Genomic DNA, 26705 nt, shown 5'->3' with positions numbered 1-26705 from the left:
ATTTTAGAGGATATCACTCATAAATAACATGTTCCCAGAACTTAAATCATTAAAAATTTTGCAATGGAACGGTAGATCCGTTGTTTCGAATAAAAATAGTTTAATTCATTTTTTAATAACTGAAAATATTGATATTGTATTATTAAGTGAAACCTGGTTCAAACCAAATCAAAATTATACATTTAAAGGTTATAATGTAATTCGCCAAGATAGATATGACGGGTATGCAGGTGTTGCAATTTTAATTAAAACAACTATACCATTTCGTGAAATAAATATTAGAAACAATTTTAATGAGGGAATTTTAGTTTGCGGTGCTATCGTTAAATGTAACACAATAGAATTAAGTTTTTTATCTATATATAGACCTCCAAATATTAGTACATCCAAAAACGATTGGATAAATATCTTCTCACAAATCAAATCACCTTTTTTAATTGGCGGAGATATGAATGCTCATCACTCACTATGGGGCTCACTGCGTAATGATCCAGTTGGTAACCAAATTGTTAGCAGTATCGAAGACCTAGATCTTGTAATTTTGAATAATGGAGAACCTACATATCTTCCTAGATATGGTACTCAAAAATCTATGATTGACATTTCACTCTGCACAGCTAATATAGCCAGTAAATTTACTTGGTCAGTTTTATCTGACACCTTAGGCTCGAATCATTTTGCTATATCTATGAATTTTTCAATAACCAACACCTCACAAGAAATAATTTATCCAAAAAGCAAATGGAATATCAAGAAAGCCAATTGGTCCCTGTATACATCCTTAATTGAAAACATGTTTTCCAACTACAATAGCTCTTTCAATACTTATCAAAATTATAGTTTTCTATTAGATTGCATTAATGATGCTGCAATTAGATCTATTCCTCAATACAAAATTTTTAAATCTAAAAATCGATCGCCTCCACCATGGTGGGACCCAGAATGCGATCTGATAATCAATGACAGAAAAGAAGCATTAGCATTGTATAAACGTTCACCAAGCCTTGATAATTATCTAAATTGTCAGAAAGTTACTGCTCATACTAAAAAGCAGTTGAAACAAAAAGCCAAAGCTAGTTGGATTAAATGGTGTTCTAATTTAAGCAAAAATACCTCCTCTAAGGAGATATGGTCACAGGCCAACAAAATGAATCGAAAAGCATCTATTAGTATAAAACCCTTCAATGATAATCTATTAGACGACTTTTTTAATAAAGTATGTCCTCCTTTTGCTCAAAATTCACCTACACGATCTACACAAAGTCATCATTCAAATAATCACTTCCTGTTAAAACCATTTACTGAAACTGAATTAGATTTTGCCCTTAAAAACCGCATAAATACTTCTCCTGGTATCGATCATATAAAATACCCCATGTTAACCAACCTACCAGATGTTGCTAAAAAACTTCTTTTAAATGTCTTCAATGATATCATCCAAAAAAATATAGTTATCGATTCTTTCAAAGACATCTTAGTTGTTCCTATCCTTAAACCCGGAAAAGACCCAAACATCGTAAGTTCATATAGACCAATATCCTTACTGTCTTGTATTTTTAAAACTTTAGAAAGGCTTATAAAATTTAGATTAGATTGGTGGTTACAAAAAGAGAATTTACTTCCAGTAAACCAGTTTGGTTACAAAAGAGGTTTTGGAACTCTAGACGCTTTAACAACACTTGTTGTAGATGTACAGAATAACTTAACTAAAAATAACTACTTAGCAGCACTATTCTTAGATATTGAAGGAGCATATGACTCAGTTTGTTTATCAACCTTAAAACATAAAATGGTAAATTTTTTTCATATGCCAATTGCTTTCGTTAACACAATAATCGGTTTCTATACAGATAGGGTAATTTACATCAGAGATCATAATAATAAACTAATAGGAACTCGACATAATTATTACGGTATACCACAAGGCTCAGTATTATCACCAATTTTATTTAATCTGTACACCTCTGACATACATAAGATGCAAATAAACAACATCCCATTCAAAATCATACAATATGCAGACGATTTTTGTGTCTATATGGAAAGCAAGAAATATGAAAACGGTATGCAAAACCTAAGTACAGTTTGTAGTTCCCTCTTTCCATGGTTCTTAGAGAACGGCTTAAATTTATCAATTAAAAAATCAGCAGTATCTGTCTTTACAAGACACAATCTTCCTATAAACCAAGATGTATTACTTAGTGATCAATCTTTTACATTTAAAAATAATGTCAAATATCTGGGACTCATTCTGGACAAAAAACTAACTTGGAAACCACACATAAAATATATGCTGGATAGATGTAGCAAAGGTATTAATTTCCTTAGAATGACAACTAGAGTGTGGTGGGGCTGCGATGTTGAAACATCTTTATTGTTTTATAGAGCTTATATACGATCCATTATAGATTATGGTGCTACCCTCTACGGTTCTGCTTCCAAAAACCTTTTAAGAAAAATTGACGTTTTCCAAAACTCTGCCTTGAGAATCTGTTTAGGTGCTATGAGATCTACTCCTATACAACCAATACATGTTGAAGCTTCTGAGCCTCCTTTACAGATTAGAAGAAATTTACTAAGCGAAAAATGGGTACTTAAAGCACACACTACAAATTTCGAATTATTTTCCAGTATATGTCATCTTAACGAATCAGATCTTACTCACAAGTATTGGATTAAAAAACCATCTCCGCCTTTATGTACTGCATTACAGAACAATCCTATTTTTTCAAAGGAATTAAACACAGTAGACAAAAGCTTAGACTACTTTGCTCTCTTCCATAAAACTGATGTAATAATACCCACATACAACGAAAACAACATAATCAGCAACAATATCCTGAAATCTATTTTGAACTGCTACAGTGATGCAACAGTTATATACACAGATGCATCTAAATCAGGAGAAGGGTCTGGCTGTGCGTATTTTTTACCCTCAGGAGGTTTTGAATTCAAGTACAAACTTCCCAATGAGTTTTCAATTTTCTCTGCGGAATCATTGGCCATACTCGAAGCGTTGAAATATATTAAAAACTCTTATACTAAAAAAACGTTAATTCTTTCAGACTGTCTATCAGTTTTACATAATATCAAAAATACTTTTTTGCCCAAAACATTTAGTAATCCTTACATATTTTTAATAAAGGATATGTTAAAGCAGTTAGAAGACTCTGGCTTCAATATAAAATTTATTTGGGTTAAGGCACATATTGGACTCAAAGATAATGAGTATGTAGACTACTTAGCCAAATCCAGTATAACATCAGGCACTTTATTGTCATATTCTTTATGTGTATCAGATGTTATTACTATTTTTAAAAGAAACCAACTATCGATATGGAAAGATCAATGGAATCTTTACTGCTTAACAAACCCCACAAGATACACCACTTTACAACCAGTGATTCCACAAAGTACATGGTTTAAGAGTTTTAAAGCTCCACGTAAATATATAACAACTATAAATCGATTACGTTTTGGGCATGCTTGCTATCCAAGTCATTTATATAAAATAAATGTGATTGAAGACAATAATTGCAAACATTGCGGAAAGCAGGGTGATCTTGATCATATCTTTTTTGAATGTACTAAGTTTCAACAGCATTCAAACTCTCTCTATAAAAATTTAATTAAACTTGATATGCATGCACCATTCAATATACAGTCTTTGCTGGCTACAGGCTTACAACAAATATACAATATCATTATAGATTTCTTGTCAGATACACGCACGGTCCTATAAGATTTGTACGCGGGCATGAGATTTTTTATGATTTAAGTTCAGATTTGCATCTTCTTTTTTTGTCATAAATATTTTATCACTTTATCAGAGTTCCATTATTGTTTTTATTGTATTATTATTGTATTGTATTATTTATTGTGTTACTATATTGTTTCTGTTTAATTTTGTATTAGGATTAGGATTGTATTTTGTTTATTGCAACTGGCTGTATGACTAATGTCTATGCCATTAAATAAAAAAAAAAAAAAAAAAAAAAAAAAAAAATGCATACAAATGCCATTTAACTTTAACAAGAATTCAAATTCAACTTCCGGTCTTCAGTTACGTAATCAATGCGCGAACTAGGACGTATTTGAGCTACGGGAAAATACTAGGGAGTTTTTGTGCACACAAATACGTAAACGTAACGCATCTTTTTGACATATACGCTTGCGCATTAATGGTTGAACTCCCGTATCGCGATACGTATTACCTAAGGTTACGGGCTGGTACGTTAGGTTCATACGCATCCCTATCGAGCCGAAAGTCACCGAATGCACACGAGGATCTTGCCCGATTACCTACCAAATGAACATTTCATCAGCGTTCTTCCTGTTTATAAACATTTTAAGGTTATATTGGTTATTGGTTTAGTCTATTTGAGTAAAATTATTCTGTGTTTGTAATTGGAAATTGGAGCTTCATAATAGATTTAAAATTTTATTGTTTTTAAGTTGTCTATTAATAAAGCAAAACAAACAAATCTTGTATTAATTTAAGAAATACAGTGATCACCACAATTAATAACTAGATAAACAAATGACCTAGTTTCAGTAAAATTTTCAAATAAATATTACCACACTATTTACATTATACCTACTGGAATTCTGATGTAGGTATACAATAATTTACAACTAAAAAGTAGGTATAAACAAAAATAAAACAATTTTAACCTAAGGAAAAATAATATTTTTATATTTAAATAGAAGCAATTAAAACCATACAATTTCATCATTCATTTATCTTTTTTTACATTTGTATATTAATTGTATATTGTGTGAACATTGTTTTATTTTTTTAAATGTCAACGGAATTTAAAAATGACTTTACGATTTGCTTTACGTTACGTTAAGGCAGTCACAAAAACTACCTATTTTAACGTTCATCCTCTACGACACGTTAGTGGCTTTACGTATACGGAGATGCGTACGTTACGTAGCAACAAAAACTCCCTACTATCTCTTTATTTATAGTATCATGCCACAGCATACACGCGGCTCAAATTAGCGTGTACCAAAAAACCCAGTCATAGCACACGCTAAATAATGACGTCACTGACTTAATGACGTTTAAAGGCCGCGTGCCACCTTCAAATAATTTGATCAAACTGGTTTGAGCAAACTGAAAGTGACAGTTAGTGACGTCACATCCTGAGTGTTCATTGTGGATAATAATGAAAAATTTTAATTTTAAATAAAGTACAAACAAGTTAGACAACTCAATACAAAAAATTTGATCAAACTAGACTGATAGTGAGAGCACAGATTTTTAGAATTTCAAAAAAACTGCAATTGTGACGTCACTTTGACATACTTCCGGAGTTTGCTCAAACTGTTTGATCAAATTATTTGATGGTGAGACGCGGCCTTAAGCGTGTACCTAACTTTTTTATTTGCGTATACGTTAGCGTGTACCTAGACACAGCGTTTATTTCCATGAAACGTGATTTACGTTTCATGTTTCTTTGATGTGCGGCCCTGCATTAGGATATTCGCTCCGAGCGTTAACAAAGTGTCAAAGCATAATCGACCGACCTGCTCATGGTGGCGGTTTTTTGAAATTTTATAAGGACGCTTTGTGTATATTTAAATGAGATATTTAAAAAAAATGCCGTGTCACGCTAGTGATACTATGTATTAACATAAACAGAAAATAAAAACGCACTTAATCTGATATAAATTCTTCACTTTCCAATATTGATTATCAGTTTGATTTTGTATACATAACCTCACTATCGCAGTTTATGTCAATAAATCTTTATTAACGAAAAAGGAAATATTTTTGTTGCACTATAAATTACAGTATAAATTAATAACTAATGAATTCTAACAATTGTATTTGGTTATTATCACTACAAAATAAAATATTCAAGTTTAACAAAATAATTCCATAAGACTCAATGTTAAAACGTCCTTACAAAATCTGACAGCGTGTCACGTGACTGTAAGTAGAGAGGAGACGCACGGAGCCAATAGCAATTCAATGGATTATTCACTAAATATGGACATTAAGGCCGCGTCCCACCATCAAATAATTTGATCAAACAGTTTGAGCAAACTCCGGAAGTACGTCAAAGTGACGTCACAATTGCAGTTTTTTTTAAATTCTAAAAATCTGTGCTCTCACTATCAGTCTAGTTTGATCAAATTTTTTGTATACGCTCCGAGCGTTAACAAAGTGTCAAAGCAAAATCGACCAACCTGCTCATGGTGGCGGTTTTTTGAAATTTTATCAGGACGCTTTGTGTATGTTCCAATGAGACATTTAAAAAAAATGCCGTGTCACGCTAGTGATATTATGTATTAATAGGTTTGTTCCAACACGACCGAGAACCGTCACGAAACGGTAATGCTCCTGCGCAGTAAACAAAATCCGTTCCAACAAAAATATGATCGTCATCGTATCGTCCTTCCCACTGTTCCAACAAGAATTGTGATCTTTCGGTGACGGTTTCGTGATGATCATTTCAGTAATCGGGCAAATGCATAATGTGCTGGTTGGACTGACTTGCGCACTAGGACTTAATTCTTTAAAGTTTTTGAGCCTTTGATCGACTAAAAGCACACAAGCTGTCACCAATAAAAATGACAAATATATGATTACCGTCATGGGACGATAACTGGGCGATACAATTACGAACATGCGCACAACAAACGGTACAAGTAGTTTCGTGACGGTTTCTGGACCGTCCAAAAGTTCATGTTGGAACAAACCTAATATAAACAGAAAATAAAAACCCACTTAATGTGAAATAAATTCTTCACTTTCCAATATTGATTATCAGTTTGATTTTGTATACATAACCTCACTATCGCAGTTTATGTCAATAAATATTTATTAACGAAAAAGAAAATATTTTGTTGCACTATAAATTACATTATAAATTAATAACTAATGAATTCTAACAATTGTATTCGGTTATTATCACTACAAAATAAAATATTCAAGTTTAACAAAATAATCCCATAAGACTCAATGTTAAAACGTCCTGACAAAATCTGACAGCGTATCACGTGACTGTAAGTAGAGGGGAGACGCACGGAGCCAATTGAGTTGTCTAACTTGTTTGTACTTTATTTAAAATTAAAATTTTTTATTATTATCCACAATGAACACTCAGGATGTGACGTAAGTAACTGTCACTTTCAGTTTGCTCAAACCAGTTTGATCAAATTATTTGATGGTGGGACGCGGCCTTTATAGACAAAATATTGAATAATTTTTAGAACGTGTAATGACATGTTTTTAAATCTGCCGGGTTTAGGGTTTCGAGCCCGAGCAAGCAAAACAGATCGAAGATAAGTCACTAGAGATAGCGGGAATAGAGCGCCTCACGCTGGCCTGCATTGATCGGGGTAGGATTTCATATGGGAGTCAGTGTACCCAAGACTCCCATATAAGGTTTGTTCCAACATAAACTTTTGGACGGCCCAGAAACCGTCACGAAACTACTTGTACCGTTTCTTGTGCGCATGTTCGTAATTGTATCGCCCAGTTATCGTCCCATGACGGTAATTTGGAAACCGATGTTGGAACGGTTATCTGACTGATAACTGATTTATCTATCATTATCATATTTTTGTCATTTTTGTTGGTGACAGCTTGTGTGCTTTTAGTCGATCAAAGGCTCAAAAAATTTAAAGAATTAAATCCTAGTGGGGAAGTCAGTCCAACCAGCACATAATGCATTTGCCCGATTACTGAAATGATCATCACGAAACCGTCACCGACAGATCACAATTCTTGTTCGAACAGTGGGAAGGACGATCCGATGACGATCATATTTTTGTTGGAACGGATTTTGTTTACTGCGCAGGAGCGTTACCGTTTCGTGACGGTTCTCGGTCGTGTTGGAACAAACCTATAATAAGCACTTTGCTGATTGAGATCCCCTATAGCGCATCAGAGTGCTATCGGGGGATAAGTAGATGGTCTGGAGCATTGAAGCGGGGTGGAATCATTCCTGCTTACGGGAGTTAATCCTCCTCGACCCAATGAATTGTATCACCCGAATGTCATTCTCTAGGGGTGAGCAAGTCTCTCAGGCTGGGTTAAATCACTATGCTTGCTTGCTAGGGTTTCGATCCTGATTAAAAATTTGGCAACATCGCGGAATGGGTTGTAACTATGTTGTAACATCCATGATACTATAAATAAAGAGATAGTATTTTCCCGTAGCTCAAATACGTCCGAGTTCGCGCATTGATTACGTAACTGGAGACCGGAAGTTGAATTTGAATTCTTGCTAAAGTTAAATGCGATTTGTATGCATTATGTGATGAAATTATTCAATTCATGATACTATAAAGGCCGCGTCTCACCATCAAATAATTTGATCAAACAGTTTGAGCAAACTTGACGTACTTGAGGAAGTACGTCAAAGTGACGTCACAATTGCAGTTTTTTTGAAATTCTAAAAATCTGTGCTCTCACTATCAGTCTAGTTTGATTAAATTTTTTGTATTGAGTTGTCTAACTTGTTTGTACTTTATTTAATATTAAAATTTTTCATTATTATCCACAATGAACACTCAGGATGTGACGTCACTAACTGTCACTTTCAGTTTGCTCAAACCAGTTTGATCAAATTATTTGATGGTGGGACGCGGTCTTAAATAACAAGATAATATATTGCACATCCGGAAGTCGTGACGTAACTGGAGACCGGCAAGTTGGTAATGGTTCGTAATCATTCGTAATGTCCGATTACTTTGAATTGTTCGCGGTTGTATTTTACATTTTATCTTTGACAGTTATTTTGACTGGAATCTCGAAACTAAATTTTTTTTCGAATACATTGAAGTTTAATTTTATTTTGCTAATTGAATAATTTTATCACATAATGCATACAAATCCCATTTAACTTTAACAAGAATTCAAATTCAACTTCCGGTCTCCAGTTACATCATCAATGCGCGAGCTCGGCCGTATTTGCGCTACGGGAAAATACTATCTCTTTATTTATAGTATCATGATTCAATTAGCAAAATAACATTAAACTTCAATGTATTCGAAAAGAATTTAGTGTCGAGATTCCAGTCAAAATAACTGTCAAAGATAAAATATAAAATACAACCGCGAACAATTCAAAGTAATCGGACATTACGAATGATTACGAATCATTACGAACTAGTCGGTCTCCAGTTACGTCACGACTTCCGTATGTGCAATATATTATCTTGTTATTTATAGTATCAAGGCCGCGTCTCACCATCAAATAATTTGATCAAACAGTTTGAGCAAACTTGACGTACTTGAGGAAGTCAAAGTGACGTCACAATTGCAGTTTTTTTGAAATTCTAAAAATCTGTGCTCTCACTATCAAGGCCCCGTCTCACCATCAAATAATTGACAGTTATTTGATCAAACTTGACAGTTAGTGACACAAAGTGACAGTTAGTATGTATAGTTTGTGTCACTAGTCAAGTTTGACTGTCAAGTTTGATCAAATAACTGTCAATTATTTGATGGTGAGACGGGGCCTTCAGTCTAGTTTGATCAAATATTTTGTATTGAGTTGTCTAACTTGTTTGTACTTTATTTAAAATTAAAATTTTTCATTATTGTCCACAATGAACACTCAGGATGTGACGTCACTAACTGTCACTTTCAGTTTGCTCAACCAAGTTTGATCAAATAATTTGATCAAACTGGTTTGAGCAAACTGAAAGTGACAGTTAGTGACGTCACATCCTGAGTGTTCATTGAGTTTGCTCAAACCAGTTTGATCAAATAATTTGATCAAACTGGTTTGAGCAAACTGAAATTGACAGTTACGCCCGGTCTTTTCACCTCCGAATAAAAGTTATCCGGAGGTTTATTTGACAGATTTACATGTAATCTGCCGGATAAACTTCCTGATAAATATTTATTCGGAGGTGAAAAGACCGGACCTTAGTGACGTCACATCCTGAGTGTTCATTGTGGATCAAATAATTTGATCAAACTGGTTTGAGCAAACTGAAAGTGACAGTCAAGGCCGCGTCCCACCATCAAATAATTTGATCAAACTGGTTTGAGCAAACTGAAAGTGACAGTTAGTGACGTCACATCCTGAGTACAAACAAGTTAGACAACTCAATACAAAAAATTTGATCAAACTAGACTGATAGTGAGAGCACAGATTTTTAGAATTTCAAAAAAACTGCAATTGTGACGTCACTTTGACGTACTTCCGGAGTTTGCTCAAACTGTTTGATCAAATTATTTGATGGTGAGACGCGGCCTTTAGTGACGTCACATCCTGAGTGTTCATTGTGGATAATAATGAAAAATTTTAATTTTAAATAAAGTACAAACAAGTTAGACAACTCAATACAAAAAATTTGATCAAACTAGACTGATAGTGAGAGCACAGATTTTTAGAATTTCAAAAAAACTGCAATTGTGACGTCACTTTGACGTACTTCCGGAGTTTGCTCAAACTGTTTGATCAAATTATTTGATGGTGAGACGCGGCCTTTAGTGACGTCACATCCTGAGTGTTCATTGTGGATAATAATGAAAAATTTTAATTTTAAATAAAGTACAAACAAGTTAGACAACTCAATACAAAAAATTTGATCAAACTAGACTGATAGTGAGAGCACAGATTTTTAGAATTTCAAAAAACTGCAATTGTGACGTCACTTTGACGTACTTCCTCAATTACGTCAAGTTTGCTCAAACTGTTTGATCAAATTATTTGATGGTGAGACGCGGCCTTAATGGTAACATCTATCCCTATCTGGCGGCGACCATCATATGCTAGAGAGAGAAAGTTAAGCGCCGGTAGAGATAGCTAGATAGACATGAACTGCTCCGCGTAACGCTATTTTTCGGACCTCGCCTTATCTACTTGTTATTATATCTATGGGCGTTCCGATGCATTGAGTGGCATATCCCTAGCCTGGTCTATTGTTAATATGTCTCTAGCTGTGACGTGTTACGTCGTGACGTGTGACACTTGACACTTGTTATAATCCTTGGCGCTGTGCGGACTGCGGACATGTAAATTTTGTAAATATGTAAAAGTTTAAAAATGGCTTTTTGAGATTGATTTTGTGTGTTATTTTATTATTATTGAAATAGAAACCAATATTTAGCAAAGGTTTAATCCAATGGAAGTAAAACAAGAAGTTGGTGAGGAGGCGTGTAAAATAGAAATAGACACTGACGTAAATGAGGCTGTTCTGAATAGCTTTAAACTTGAAATTAAGGAAGAACAAGAACCCAAAAGGGAAACTATACAAGGTGATACATTTGATTATGTAGACTTGAAGAATATTAATATTCCCATGAAGATTGAAATAGGCCAAGATGAACATAAACTTCTGTCATTGGAACAAAAACAAACAATTGAAAAAGGTATAAATCACAATGGTACTGTAATGTTTGTCCCTCCGAGTTGCCGGTGCAGCTTGTATACGGCAATGCTTTTCAAATGCGAAGTAAAGGAACCCTGTTGCCATATAATGAGTACGGGTACCAGAAGTCGCTTTTAAATATATGCAAGAATTTAACCCGTTCCGCTTCGCTAGCGCTTGCTTACTGTCGCCGAGGCTGCGAACTGGCATCGTTGCGCCCCATAAGAACCAGGGCCCAGAGTACCCCAAATAGAATTCTATTTTAGTGACGTCACATTGCCTAACAACCATTGATTCTCCCATTATGAAATTCTATTTTGTGACGTCAGTAAAATAGAATTCTATTTGGCGTGCTCTGGGCCCTGTACTGACTTCTCGGAGTGACAAACACTATAGATAGCATATTATCAGAGTAGGGGCTCTAAGAACATGTAATCATTAGATTCTGCTTCAGTGGTACTTTGATATAAAGGCTAAATAATCATAAGATATTGAATTTATGTTGTACTTGTTCAATTATGTGGATGAAACTTGTATAGCGAAGAGTCATATTCTAATGTGGGTCTAATTGCTGGTTTCACCAACTACCAATAGTACACACACCCGCAAAATTAGCCGAACACGTTAAAAATGGGACATGTTTGATGTCTCGTATTTCATAAACCAGTGGTCCGATTTAAATGATTATTTTAGTAAGTTATAGCCTTATTATTTAAGAATGTCGGTGTAATAAGATTGTTGCTAGACAGTTAAATGTCATTTTATACCGGGTGTAACAAGCATACTGTGTTTTTTTTCTTAAAGTTCGGAACACCCTGTGGAATATTCCAGCATATATAAAATATTAAAATTAAAACTCGATTGTAGAATTATGCTTTCTTAACATTTTCTTTTTTGATTCATTTGCTTATGTTGGAAAATAAAAAAGTTATGTGCTTTAACAACTAGCCATGTTTTTATCAATAAATCCTCATAGTAGGGGAGAAAAGTATGCTAAATTTGCAATTACTCGAGCGTTCTTGTGACCTGGAGTGGATTGTGAAGAGTGGTTTCTACAACCAAAAAAAGTTAAGTTTTCCATGAAGTGTGGGACTCTCCTTTTTCAATTTAATTTTCCATTTCTACCAATCGTTTTTTCCGATTATAGCGCTATTTATCCATAATAGAAAAAAATGTTGCGAATAAAGTTGCTTAATTTTACGTCAAGGATCCAAATCTGCAATAAAAATTGGGGGCTCCTATTTAATATTTTAATGTAACCCCCAACCCCACCTCCGTGGGGGGTCGTGTTTGGTGCCATTCGGTAGATTTTTGAAAAATATGGAATAGGTGTATTTTGCAGTTTTACGATCTGATGTTCATTTCGCAAAATATCGCAGGGTTTGTATTTATAATTTTTAATTTACCCCCCACCCCTCTCCGTGGGGTGTCACGAGTCCCCACGGAGGTGGGGTGGGGGATTTAATTTAAAATCTTAAATAGGAGCCCCCAATTTTTATTGCAGATTTGGATTCTTTACGTAAAAATAAGCAACTTTTATTCGACATATTTTTTCGAGTTATGGATAGATAGCGCTATAATCGGAGAAAAATGATTGTTTCAAATGGAAAATTAAATTAAAAACTGAAAAGTCCCCCACTTTATGGAAAACTTAACTTAACCTTTTTCTGATTTTAGCACATACTCTTCACAATCCAATAGGTTCCCATAACGCTCGAGTAACTGCAAATTTAGTATACTTTCCTCCCTTACTATGAGGATTTATTGATGAAAAACATGGATAGTTGTTAACGCACATAACTTTTTTATTATCTCACATAAGTAAATGAATCGAAAAGGAAAATGTTAAGCAAGCCTAAGTCTACAATCGAGTATTAATTCTAATATTTTACATATGCTAGAATATTCCACAGGGTGTTCCAAACTTTAAGAAAAAAGCACAGTATGATTGGTACACCCGGTTTAAAATGGTATTTACCTGTCTAGCAACAATATTATTACAACGATATTCTTAAATAATAAGGCTATAACATACTAAAAGAATCACTCAAATCGGACCACTGGTTTGTGAAATACGAGACATCAAACATGTCCCATTTTTAACGTGTTCGGCTAATTTTGCCGGTGTGTGTAGTATATTAGATGAATAAAGTTATTTGACTTATTTTAAAATCCATTGAGCCACAGAGTCACAAAATCAGCGTACCATTCACCATGACAATGAGTTAGTAAGGGAATTATTCCATAATGGCCCTGCCACAAAGAGGACTAGATAGAACCTGGCCTCAGGACCTATTTTAAAACTTATGGGCTATTCCACGAACATATGCCTGTTTTGGATTACTTCAACACGAATATTTTACTGTGCAACATAAGTACGAAAGTAAATGGCGCTAATAATTATTCCAATACACAACACTGTAATTTGAAATTTACTTTCGTTCTTCTTATTTTGCACAGTAAAATATTTGTTGTCAAAGTAATCCAAAACAGGCTTATGTTCGTGGAATAGGGTATAAACATAAATAGAACAAGATGAGGCATCATTGGAAGTCTCTTCTGCCCAAAAACATGGAACAAATTTACTTAAGAGGCTACAGTAGCGATCAACAGGTAGCAACAAACACGTTCCAAGATTGCAAGATTTGAATATTTTGTTGAGATATTTGGCACACATATTCGTAATATAATAAAGAATGGCGGTACAGAGCCCAATTTCAGAAATATGTTAGTACGTGGAAATTACTCTATAACTAAATAAAATATTGGAAAAAGGAGCCTATACCGCCATTAAGAAGAAAAAAAATAAACTTTCTTCAAATAAACTTTTTTATCCCATGCCTACATTTTGTGTAATCTTGGAACTACTAAAATTTTTTATTTCTAACAAGAAATCAAACATATTATAACTAAATAACTAATTAGGCAACATAGGGAAATTATCACTGTCATTTTGACAAACCTGTGTCAGATTTTCTCGAATCTGTTCTGTCATCTTTATCGATATCTGTTCAGTGCAGTAGTGTGTTAATTTAAGAATTTGTTATTGTTGCTTCATAGAAAGGTAGTGATTATTGATAGTTAATTTATTATATATTTGTTTTTGTATAAGTTGTTGGCCTCTTTGAAAGAATAGATTGTTGTTAATTGTGAGTTTTAGTTATATGTAGGTAGGTAAGTATATTTTACGTAAAAATATTTCGAATTCTAATGAGAGTATATAAAGTTTTAGGAGGATTTTTTATTCTAAAAATAATATCAATAGTTAAACAAAATGGAAAAAGTAAATCAAACGAAAAATAAAGTGGAACCTTCCAAAAAAAAGTCCACTAAAAACCGTGCCAAAATTATGCGAAAATCGAAATTTGTTTCGCTTCACAACAAAAAATGATTATTTATTATTGTTTTATTACTAGTTATTTCATGCAAATACCTTTCTAAATACCTATCTTAACATAAAATTTTCACCCATTTTGGTTTATTTTTATAAATACAGTAGAGCGTCGATAATCCGAACCCTGGTAATCCGAACGATCGCTAATCCGAACGCAAAAAAAAATTATAAAATTAAAAAATATGATCACGGACCGAATTTTTGGATTTAATATGACAGTATGGGCAAAATATGGCCGCGGAGTTTTGTTTTGTTAAGGGGGGGGTATGGTTTGAAATATTTAAATTTTTTTTATTATTTCAAATAAAAGTGCATACTTTCAAGAATACTCTCTGAAAATTTCAAAATAATCGGAGTAAAATTACCAGAGATACAGCGTGTTTGAATATTCCTACCTTCGACTCGCTTTGCCGCGACTTCGCGCTAGCACGCGTGAGCGTAGTGAGAAATGTTAAACAACTGTTCGTCTTCTCTTGCGTAGATTACTCCTCGATTCAAAAAATATATTTCAATGTGCATCACTTTACGATTTGGCAGACAAAAAAGAAGATGAAGATGCAGTTGTCAAAACTTTAAACGCATTTTTCTCAAAACTACTTCTTCAAATGCGGTGGACATTGTAACTGAAAAACTACTCGGCCGATCTACCTGATATTTTGCACATATTTTCTTGAGACATTTCATGAGGTAACAACGTCGAGATATTTTTCCTTTTTTGCTTATTTTTTGTTACAACAATAATAAATCTGTTGATTTTCACAAAATTTTTACCAAAAATTTCAATTTTTTGATTTCTGAGTGATGCCAAAAATTAAAAAATCATTAAAAATAAAAAAACTCGACGTTGTGACCTCGTAAAACTCATAAGCTAATTAAATCTTTTTGAATTTTTTGTTTCGTATGATCTAGTGACGAGTTCTGATGTCCACCGCAAAATCCATTTTTTTGTGAGCTGCCTGTCAAAATTTGTCACCAATGGCTTACTTTTCAATATGTTGGATTGAATTTTTTTCTAAATATTCTTTGAATTGTACTTAATGTGTTTATTTAATTTAAAAATAAAATAACTGTACCATAGCTTCAAAAAAAATTCACAAAAATGTGCTTGATATGTTGATTTCAAATTATACCCCCCCCCCCTTAATGCAGAAATACATACAATTTATTATACAGATGTTTTATTCCTTGTTTGTAACTAAAACGTATGTACAAATGTACTATGTTTATGAGCTTTGTATGTATTTTGAACATTATGTTCGATAATCTGAACAATTTGATAATCCGAACTACCTCTGTACCAATTAGTTCGGATTATCGACGCTCTACTGTATATATTTATTAATAATAAAACCGTTTTCTATTACTTCCATTTAGCGCGACTATGATATTGTCAAAATAATTAATCTTAGATAATGTCGAAGATTACTATTGCCGAAGTTTATGATACTATTTCCCGAAGTTATATTTTGTTGCTACCTGTTGATCGCTACTGTTTACTCTTAATACTCTTTTAATGATGTAGATTGTAAATAAACATAATTACATAAAAAAAACTTATTTTAATATAATGAAATTGTTGCAGGTGTGAGCACATTATGATTATGTTAGTATGCCCAGTTTCGTCATTCATAATATATTATATGCCATCGTCAGGCCCATAAAAAACTGAACAAGCTAAAATTAAATTAAAATGTTACAATACAATTGCCCTAGGTTAAATTTTAAGTTTTGAGTTTAGTATTAGTTCATAAGTTACAAAAGGTGTTATAAAAAAGTGTTCGAATAGACCAATGCTAATATGATGTTAACCGCTATATTCAGTATGTGATATACAGTGATGAGAGCATTAATAACCGGCAAAATAACGAAAAAGATGGAAAACATAATATGTTGTAAAGTAAAAAGAGATAAAACTAGTAGAGGTGGAAATTATCGATATAAATGTATAAATTAACATTACCTTACATAGTTTCCTACCTTTAGACGTCCATGACAGGAGTATTTTATAAAATTTTCCTGTCAAAATGACAATTGTCAGACTCCTCCCATATGTCTAAAGGTGGACAACTATGTAATGTAATGTTAATTTATACATTTAGGTATATCAATAATTTCCACCTCTACTACTAGTATCATTTCTTTTTACTTCACAATGTATTATTTTTTTCATCTTTTGCTTCATTTTGCTGGTTATTAGCGCACTCATCATTGTATACAGTATAAATAGGTAATAACATTATTGGTACTTACATATCAGTACAAGAAACGTGTAGTATAAAATGTGGTGCTAAATTGTAATTTTAAGCCCATGTGTCTATCTTGATTTCAAACTCATATAGGTGTTTATCATGTAACTATGAGTTTGAAATCGAGATATACATGTGAGCTTCAAATTACAATTTACCGCCACATTTTATACTGCACATTTCTTGTATTGATATTTAAGTACCAATAATGTTATTAGTAATACTGTATATACATACATATATACTGACTATAGCAGTTAATATCAGAGTAGCACTGGTCTATTTGAACACTTTTGTATAACACCTTTCGTAACTTATTACTAATATTAAATTAACTAATACTAAACTCAAAACTTAAAATTTAACCTAGGGCAACTGTATTCTAACATTTTAATTTAATTTTAGCTTATTCAGTTTCTTGTGGGCCTGACGATGGCATATATATTGTGAATGCTGAAACTGGTCGCTCACAAACTGCTTTAATAAACACCTTCAATAATATTGTGAATAGTAGATTCTTTGTACCCTAACGTATTCAAGACTTATTTTATTTATTAATCAAATAAATATTTACTCTTCGAATAAATTGACAAGTTAATCTCGCTTTAAATATCTATAACAAAGAAAATTCGTCAGTTTAACTTTACATTATCAAAATTGTATTGAAACACAATAAAAATATAATTGACTAATAATTTTTATTCTATGTATAACTATTCACTGATTTATTTGTTGTTGGTGAAACCGGCCCTAACCAGGTTACAATATTGGAAGAGTGCAAGTTCGAAAGAGTGACACCTAGTGTCATAGCTCAGCAATATTTGTAGCACTTTTAATAGGGAACTTGCACATTTTTTTATTACATAATAATGTTTAGTTTTGTTTAAAACTGAGATTTCCAAAATTTCATGCCTTAAAAACTCATAATAACTTAAGGTGGATCTGAACCCCCCCAAAAATAAACTACACATTCAAAAAATTTGAAAAAAATTGAGAAGGTATAATAATATGTTATCACTAGAAGTATTTTGACAAATTTTGAGCAAACTTCATGTTTTCGTTTTAGAAAAAACTCAAAAAAACTCCTCATTTCCAAGTATAAAGCGGGAAAACCAAACATACAATTTAGTTAATTTTCTTACAGCATAAAGATATAATCCTATGAAATACTTTGTAATTTTTTTTAAATTTTTGAATATACAGTTTTGCCACAGTAGGAAAAATAATCTTTTTCGGCTTATAATAAAGCTACGGGTAAGAAATTGGATAAAATTTTAATAACAACATATACAGTGAACTCCACTGTACTAGACACATATAGTATTTTTACTACAAAAACGTTACTACGTAGGTCAAAATTTTTGACGTAAGAGAACTGTCAAAACATTAGAATGTGACTTTTCATTATTTCTATGTTTATTATAAACACGGCAATAATGAAAAGTCACATTCTAATGTTTTGACAGTTCTCTTACGTCAAAAATTTTGACCTACGTAATAACGTTTTTGTAGTAAAAATACTATAGGTAGGTACCTAATTGCTATGCTTATGGGCTAATTCGGTCTGTTCTCAGATGTGCTTTCATCCCTGTCATGTTACTGTCAAGAAACTATTCAAAAAATTGTTTTTCCATACAAAATATACATTAATTAATAGTATTATACTCTGCTTTAAAATAAATTTATTCAAACAACAAGAATATTACAATACTTTAAAACTTTTACAACTTGTAACAAAATGACAACTATAAATGCCAAAATTAGATCAGCTGTATTTAATACTGCTGATCGATTATTTGTCAACTTTCTATGTTAATGTTCCGTTTGTATCAATGAACTGTCAACACGGATGGAATGGCCCCGTCCCATTCAAATAGTGAAGCGTTTGTATCAATGAACTGTCAACACGGATGGAATGGCCCCGTCCCATTCAAATAGTGAAGCGAGCTCGCTTCACTATTTGAATGGGACGGGGCCATTCCATCCGTGTTGACAGTTCATTGATACAAACGGAACATTAACATGGAAAGTTGACAAACAATCGATCAGCAGTATTAAATACAGCTGATCTAATTTTGACGTTTATAGTTGTCATTTTGTTAAAGTTGTAAAAGTTTTAAAGTATTGTAATATTCTTGTTGTTTGAATAAATTTATTTTAAAGCAGAGTAATAATACTATTAATTAATGTATATTTTGTATGGAAAAACTATTTTTTGAATAGTTTCAAACTTTGAATAGTTCAGTTTGTGAACGCATTGCCACCAACATACAAGAGAGAGGTCCTAGAGAGAGACAGAGAATGGGCAGGAATATTTGACAGGCCGTGTAATTTGAGTTGCTTATATAAACTTATATCGGGGAAATGGACCTCATATTTTTTTAACTTATTATTGTCCTTTTCATGAGCATTTTTCAGTGCGTAACAAATGATAGGAAAAAAGGTAAGTCCGTGATAATACACATTTATGACATTTATTCTAACATGACATTTTAGTTAAATCTGACAGTTGTCACATTTTATTTTCAATTTGGAATAAAAACAAATCAAATGTGTTTCTTGCATTTATAAAATGGTATTCTTGTTCTCATGATCATTTTTCAGTGCGTCATTAATTATGACGTCATATACTGTATTGGGTGTGTCGAGACTTATTTCATGTAATTATTGACGAATCTGACAGATGCCAGAATCGTACTTTAGATGAAAATCTTGTGGAATAAACTAATTAGTAATTTTGTAGATTTGATTTTTACACAATATGTTAACATGTAGGTATATAAAGGGGAATAAAATTAAAAAGTAAACAATATTGTTAATTAAATTTATAAATATGGAAACATTAAAAAATGACACAAAACTATCCATAAACTGTGTTTTTATCTTCTTCTCTAGGTGCTGTCTCCGCTTAAAAAGTTGGTAATCATCATAGCGATCTTTATTTCTGAAACCGCGGCTCTAAATAATTCATTGTTATTACATCCAAATCAGTTCCTAAGGTTCTTCAGCCATGAGTCTCCTTACTATGGATATTTTTCTTGCATAATGACCTGGAGTATAAACTAACTTCTAACGAATTAAATTCTAAACCAAAATACAAAACTAACTTTTAACGAACTAAATTCTAAACCAAAACACAAAATAATGCACAAAAAAGTTGTGAAACACAAGGGAAGTCGAATTCGAAATTTCAAAATGACAGGTACACAAAATACTGACCTGAATAATAACCGTCACTTGACTCTTTGACACTTCTAAAAAATGGCCAAAATGGACGAAGTTTTCGTCAAATGTTCGTAATACGTGTATTTGATTGGCTAGAAAAAACGCGCATTCTAAATATCAACGAATCAAAAGTAGGTTAGGAATAGACATCTTATGTATATAACCATTGTAATGCTGCATTATTTTTGTGTTTAATCACGGAGCTACCGCTTTTTCCGTCTCATCAAACTTAATGCATTAGAGAGAAATCGAAAAACTGTGACGCACTGAAAAATGATCATGAGAACAAGAATATTTTCTTTGATTTGTATAGTCTTATAAATTATACAGATTATATTTGTAATATTATTATCTAATTAAAAAAAATTATTTTTTTTATTATGGCGCCATCTATCAATAACTAGAATAAATGTTGTAAATGTCACCGACGAAATGTAATCACCGACGTGCCTTTTTTTCTGTCACATACAATTTAATGCGTTAGAAAGAAATCGAAAAACTGTGACGCACTGAAAGATGATCATGGGAAAAAGAATATATATTATTTAACTAGGGCTGATAGGCAGTATTTAAAAATTAAATTAAGTTAATAAAGGAAAAAAATATGAGGTCCATTTCCCCGATTTAAGTTGATATAGGCAGCTCGAATTACACGGCCTGTCAAATTTTCCTGCCCATTGTCTGTCTCTCTCTAGGACCTCTCTCTTGTATCGTGGCCGCATTAATTTTCTTCGTGCCTATTCCATCCGTGTTGACAGTTCATTGGTTTGTATACATTTTCTGACGTTCTAAATGTCACTAGACATAAAAATAAACATTGCAGCAAGTGAAGGGTCCAGGACTGTAATAGGTCAATTTTCCTATGTTTCTATAGTACGGTGGCGCTTACTGTATAAAACTGTAACAATGGAAAATATTCCCAATACAATGTTAAATATTTTTTCCTAAACATATGAAAAATCTCGTTAAACAAGAATTATATCTTGAATTGCTGCTATCAAATTGTGCCACCATGAAATCGCTCCCTCTAGAACATCGGTAATATTTATCTCCGATAGATAGCAGTAATTGCTGCTTAGAATCGCCTCAAACAGAACTGTATCCTAGCAGCGTTGCCATATCAATTATTTGTACAACACTTTGGCAGATTACAACAAAATTAATAACTATTGTTCTGAAAATACGATGTAATAATATCTACAATCTACAAATAATATATTTATAAAAAAAGGGTAAAAAGGAAAAAGGTTTTTTCAATTTTCCCAGTTTTTAGTTTTTGTTAAGTGATGTGTTCTTAGAAACCTCTCAATTACTTATAGACAAGGCGAAAACGGCGGGTTCTTTGGAGAAAATATTCCCATGAGATTTTTTTGCATAATCACATTTGTAAGACATTCCAGAATAAGATTCAAGACGTCGCCCACGCGAAAAGTGGTCCAAATTTTTTTAACAATTTTTTTTAATCAAATTGCAAAAATCAATATTTTTGGCCCGGACAAATTTTTTAGGGTTTTTGGACTATTCTGGATAAAAAAGGTCTCTTATAATTTTTCTCTAAAGTTGATCGTTTTCGAGGTAAAAGCATTTTAAAATTGAAAAAAACGAAAAATGGCGATTTTCAAGGCATAGAATATGGACATAAATATTTCCCTAGAATACGGGACATTCGTAAATTTGACGACGCTCATAATACATCGGGCATTTTCGCACACTCGTTTATTTTAACGATTTCTCCAATTTAGTATCTTCCTGATTCCTGATTAGTATCGAGTTTGATAGTGTAGAAGACGGTTGTGATAATTTCCAATTCTAACACCATTTTTCGTCGCTTGGTTCGTAATTTTTACGAAAGTCCCGTGTTTACGTCATATAAGAAATCAGCTGGTTCTTATTGTTTATATTTTGATTTTGGGTGTTTTAGTAACAAAAAATTAAGATAAATTGTTTTTTCATTCTCATTACATAATATACTATTTGCGTTTTTCTTATTAGTATGTCAAATACAAAGTTTTTGTCCGCAAAACAACTGGAAGAAGAAGCGGCACGTATTATGAATGGGGAAGAGAGTGATCCAGACCCGTTTAAAGATAGTGGTAGTGACTGGGAAGAGGACAATTTGGAAGCTGGATCCTCTGGCTCCGATAGCGAGACATGCAGAAAACAATTCGTCTGTTTCTCCTGTTCGCCTTATCCAAGGGGAGTGTAACAGTCCAGTACCTAACCAGATACAACACTGCAAGTTTACGTCGAAATATTCGCTAAGACATAGCTGATATCTTCAATATAACTAAAGAAAATGATGTGAATATAGCACAGGAAAAGAAGAGGAAGACTTGTCATTACTGTCCAAGCAAAAAAAGGCGCATGACGACCAACTATTGCAAGGAGTGCAAGAAGCCAATTTGCGGAGAACACCTAGGATATATTTGTACCGTATGTTCCTAAAAATACCCAAATATGTATTTTTTCATAATTTTATGCTTTTGTTTTTATACTAAGAATCTTAATTGTTTTCTATATAATGAATAAAAAATTCAAAGTAAAAAATATAGGCTTTTTTCTATGGAGTAGTAAAAATTTATGATAGTCCCGTATTTACGTCTGGCAAAAACGGTCCCGTATTCTAGGGTTAATAACTCGGTTAAATAGTCCAGAAAGCCACTGCGGTTAAGTATTCTAATTCGGATTTTTTGCACAATCTTACTCAAAAAGGACCCCTTTTAACAAATTTGCATGTTGCCAGGACCAAAAGTTGGTCAAAAATTTTTTAAACGTTTTTTTGTTTTTTTCCTAAAATTATTTTTTTTACATGGAACAATTTTTTTTAGGTTTTCTGGATCATTCCAAACAGAAAAGGTCTTTAGTGACTTTTCTCTAAAGTTGATAGTTTTTGACATATAAGCGATTAAAAATTGAAAAATTGCGAAATCGGCCATTTTTAACCCTCCAAAACTATGTGAAAAAGTGAAAATTTTAATGTTACCAAGGTAGGTAGATATTCTTTAAACATCGATTGATGAAATCCCGAAGAGTTTTTTGCAATACAATATTCAAAACTCCTTTGTTTCTTAATTGTTAATCAAGCGTGCGCGACACTATTTTCCACCGTTGCATGTGTATGCAGTATGGTGCAAATGAAAGGAATACATTCGTTATTTCGTAAACCGGCGACTTTAAGGGAAAATCCCGAAACAGGTCGATTTTTATTTTTAAGTTATGATATTGTGACATATGGTATACTAGTGACGTCATCCATCTGGGCGTGATAACGTAATCGATGATTTTTTTTTATGAGAATAGGGGTCGTGTGCTAGCTCATTTGAAAGGTTCTTCAATTCTCTATTCAGTAATGTAAACATTTACATAATTATTTGTACAGGGTGTCCAATAATTTAATTTTTTTGTCAATTTGCCAAATGATTTAATTTAATAAAAAAATTTTTGACACCCTGTATAAATAATTATGTACATGTTTATATTACTTAATAGAGAATTGAAGAACCTTTCAAATGAGCCAGCACACGACCCATATTCTCATTTAAAAAAATAATCGATTACGTCATCACGCCGAGATGGATGACGTCACTAGTATACTATATATGCCACAATATCATAACTTAAAAATAAAAACCGACCTGTTTTGGGATTTTTCCTTAAAATCACCGGTTTACGAAATAACGAATTTATTCATTTATATTTAATACGGAAAATAGTGTCGCGCTCGCTTGATTGGCAATTAAAAAACAAAGGGGTTTTTGATATTGTATTGCAAAAAACTCTTCGGGATTTCATCAATCGATGTTTAAAGAATATCTACCTACCTTGGCAACATTCAAATTTTCAGTTTTTCACATAGTTTTTGAGGGTTAAAAATGGCCGATTTCGCAATTTTTCAATTTTTAATCGCTTATATGTCAAAAACTATCAACTTTAGAGAAAAGTCACTAAATACCTTTTCTGTTTGGAATGATCCAAAAAACTTAAAAAAAATTTGTTCCATGCAAAAAAAATAATTTTAGGAAAAAAACAAAAAAAAAACGTTTAAAAAATTTTTGACCAACTTTTGGTCCTGGCAACATGCAAATTTGTTAAAAGGGGTCCTTTTTGAGTAAGATTGTGCAAAAAATCCGAATTAGAATATTTTTCCTAGCGGATGCGCAGTGGCTTTCTGGACTAAAAAGTTATTACTATGAAAGTCAGAAAGTGACTAAATCAAAGTTTAAAGCCCCCCTACAAGATCCTAAAGAAATTTTTCTCATTATTTTATTACTAAGCTGTTATTTTTTAAGTAAAAATAATGAGCGCCATGCACGTATTAGGCGGCCGTCCATGATGAGTGCAAAAGAGATACCATTCAGGCAGTCCAATGGCGAATCTCACTCGCACTCACATTTACAGCCGCGTCAATACGATCTTACCGCTAATTATTAATAAATAAAAATAACAGCTTAGTAATAAATTAATGACACAAATTTCTTCAGGATCAGGAAGGGGGGGCTTTAAATTTGATTTAGTCACTTTCTGACTTTCATAATAATATTATCTATATTATATTATATTAAATATAATAATAATTACATTAACCGAGTTATTAAGTCTTAAAAATGGCCATTTTCGCGTTTTTCAAATTTTAAATTGCTTATAATGGTAGGGGATAATTGCTTATATTGGGTTGTGAAGAGTAGGTCCTAAAACCAAAAAAAGTTAAGTAAAATTTTCCATTTTAGTGGGCGCTTGCCATTTTTTAATTTAATTTTCCATTTCCAATAATCTTTTTTTCCGATTATAAAGTCATCTATCCTAATTCGAAAAAATATTTCGAATAAAAGTTACTTATTTTTACGTAAGCAATCCAAATCTGCAATAAAAAATGGGGGCTTCTATTTAAGATTTTAAAGTAACCCCCCCCCCCCCCACGTCCTTGTGGAGTCGTGTTTGGTGCCATTCGATAGATTTTAAAAGTAACGAATAAGTGTATTTTACAGTTTTTCGATCTGATGTTCATTTCGCGAAATATCGCGGGATTCGTATTTAAAATATTAAATTTACCCCCCACCCCTCTCCGTGGGAAGTCGTGTTGGTATCATTCGATAGATTTTTAAAATATATTGAGCACATATTTTTTAGTTTTTCTATCTGTCATTTATTTCGCGAAATATTCGCTTTTTTCTTGTGAAACTTTGGGACTCGCCCATTTCCTTACGCCCGGCTCAAATCGTCAGATTTTTGAAATATACACTCTTTTGCATGTACTTAACTTACCTTATCTTAATCTGACAATTTCGAATATTTTTAAGGATAGATTTTTTTTTCGGGCCCCCCTTAACGAACTCTCCTGTGTTAAGAGCCAATATATGGTAGAGGTACATCTGCAGGGTACCAGGTTTCTCCTATATGCTAATCTGACGCGCTCGAGTAACTGCAAAAATCCCCGCTTGGGCTCCCCTACCATAACTCAAACACGATAAACTTTAGAGAAAAATTACAAGAGAGCTTTTCTGTCCAGAATGGTCCGAAAAATCTAAAAAAAAAATTTCCGGGCCGAAAATATTGATTTTTGCAATTTGATTAAAAAAAAAATTGGACCACTTTTCGCGTGGGCGACTTCTTGAACCTTATTCTGGGGTGTCTCACGAATGTGATTATGCAAAAAAATCTCATGGGAATATTTTTTCCAACGAACCCGCCGTTTTCGCCTTGTCCATTAAGTGTTTAGATATTGGTAGGTACCTGATAATGTAAATTTACAGAATATTATTACATATTTTAGTAGATGCAAAAAAAGGTATTATATTAGGTACGAAAAGGTATTATACGATAACGAATTAATGAAATAAATTATAAGGTAGGTACTTGGAAAAACCGGTAAGTGCATGTAGAGCACTAATCCAACTATTTCGAAAAAACTTTTTCATCATAGTTATCGTTGTTTATAATCAGAATTGCTTTGAAAATTGGTAAGGGGCATAGCTGATATTACAACTAAACAAAACCCGAAAAGTAGTACGATTTGAATTATTTCCACAAAACCTAGTAGACATGTTTCAAAACATCGTGAACTTCGTAGATACGCATGCCCGAAAAAATAAATGGACCCTAAAAACATTCACCATTTAACTTCATAGGAAATTAGGCGACAGGGGAGGATTTGCACGTGTGATAAAGTAGGTATATCTTACATGATATCGAGTATTTCCAATAAACATGACATATTATGTTTCTCTAATCTTTTAAACATTCCAGTTAGTCGTCCCATTTATTTTATCTCAGACTGAGAGATGTACTTAAATTTTACTACTTCCGTCTGCCTGGCGATAAAAATTGCTGTGTAAAAATGTAAAATATTTACATTGCACTAATTTGGCTTATAAATAAACCTTTTAAGAACTAAAAAAATCTAGAGGGCAAATAAATAAATAGCAAATCAATGTATGATAGAAAAATAATAGAATTTTGATTTTAAATTCAACAAAATATGTTTTGCATAATCACTT

At 32.7% G+C, this 26705-nt stretch overlaps 1 protein-coding gene across 2 annotated transcripts in view; it reads left to right on the top strand.

Moving 5' to 3' along the window:
* Positions 1-10724: 10724 nt before the first annotated feature.
* LOC126886887 (zinc finger protein 695-like) overlaps positions 10725-26705 on the top strand; it is a 39396-nt gene continuing 23415 nt past the window's right edge. The window contains exon 1 of one of the 2 annotated variants that reach the window (XM_050654028.1): positions 10725-11347. In XM_050654028.1, coding sequence (XP_050509985.1) covers positions 11101-11347 — 247 coding nt within the window. In that variant the 5' untranslated portion in view covers positions 10725-11100. The remainder of the gene's footprint in view (positions 11348-26705) is intronic. The other variant, XM_050654027.1, reaches the window with a different exon arrangement.

The sequence above is a fragment of the Diabrotica virgifera genome, chromosome 6 (assembly GCF_917563875.1).
Source record: "Diabrotica virgifera virgifera chromosome 6, PGI_DIABVI_V3a".
Classification (NCBI taxonomy): domain Eukaryota; kingdom Metazoa; phylum Arthropoda; class Insecta; order Coleoptera; family Chrysomelidae; genus Diabrotica; species Diabrotica virgifera.
Note: the sequence above shows the minus strand (reverse complement) of the source record. Positions and strands in the feature narration are given on the sequence as shown.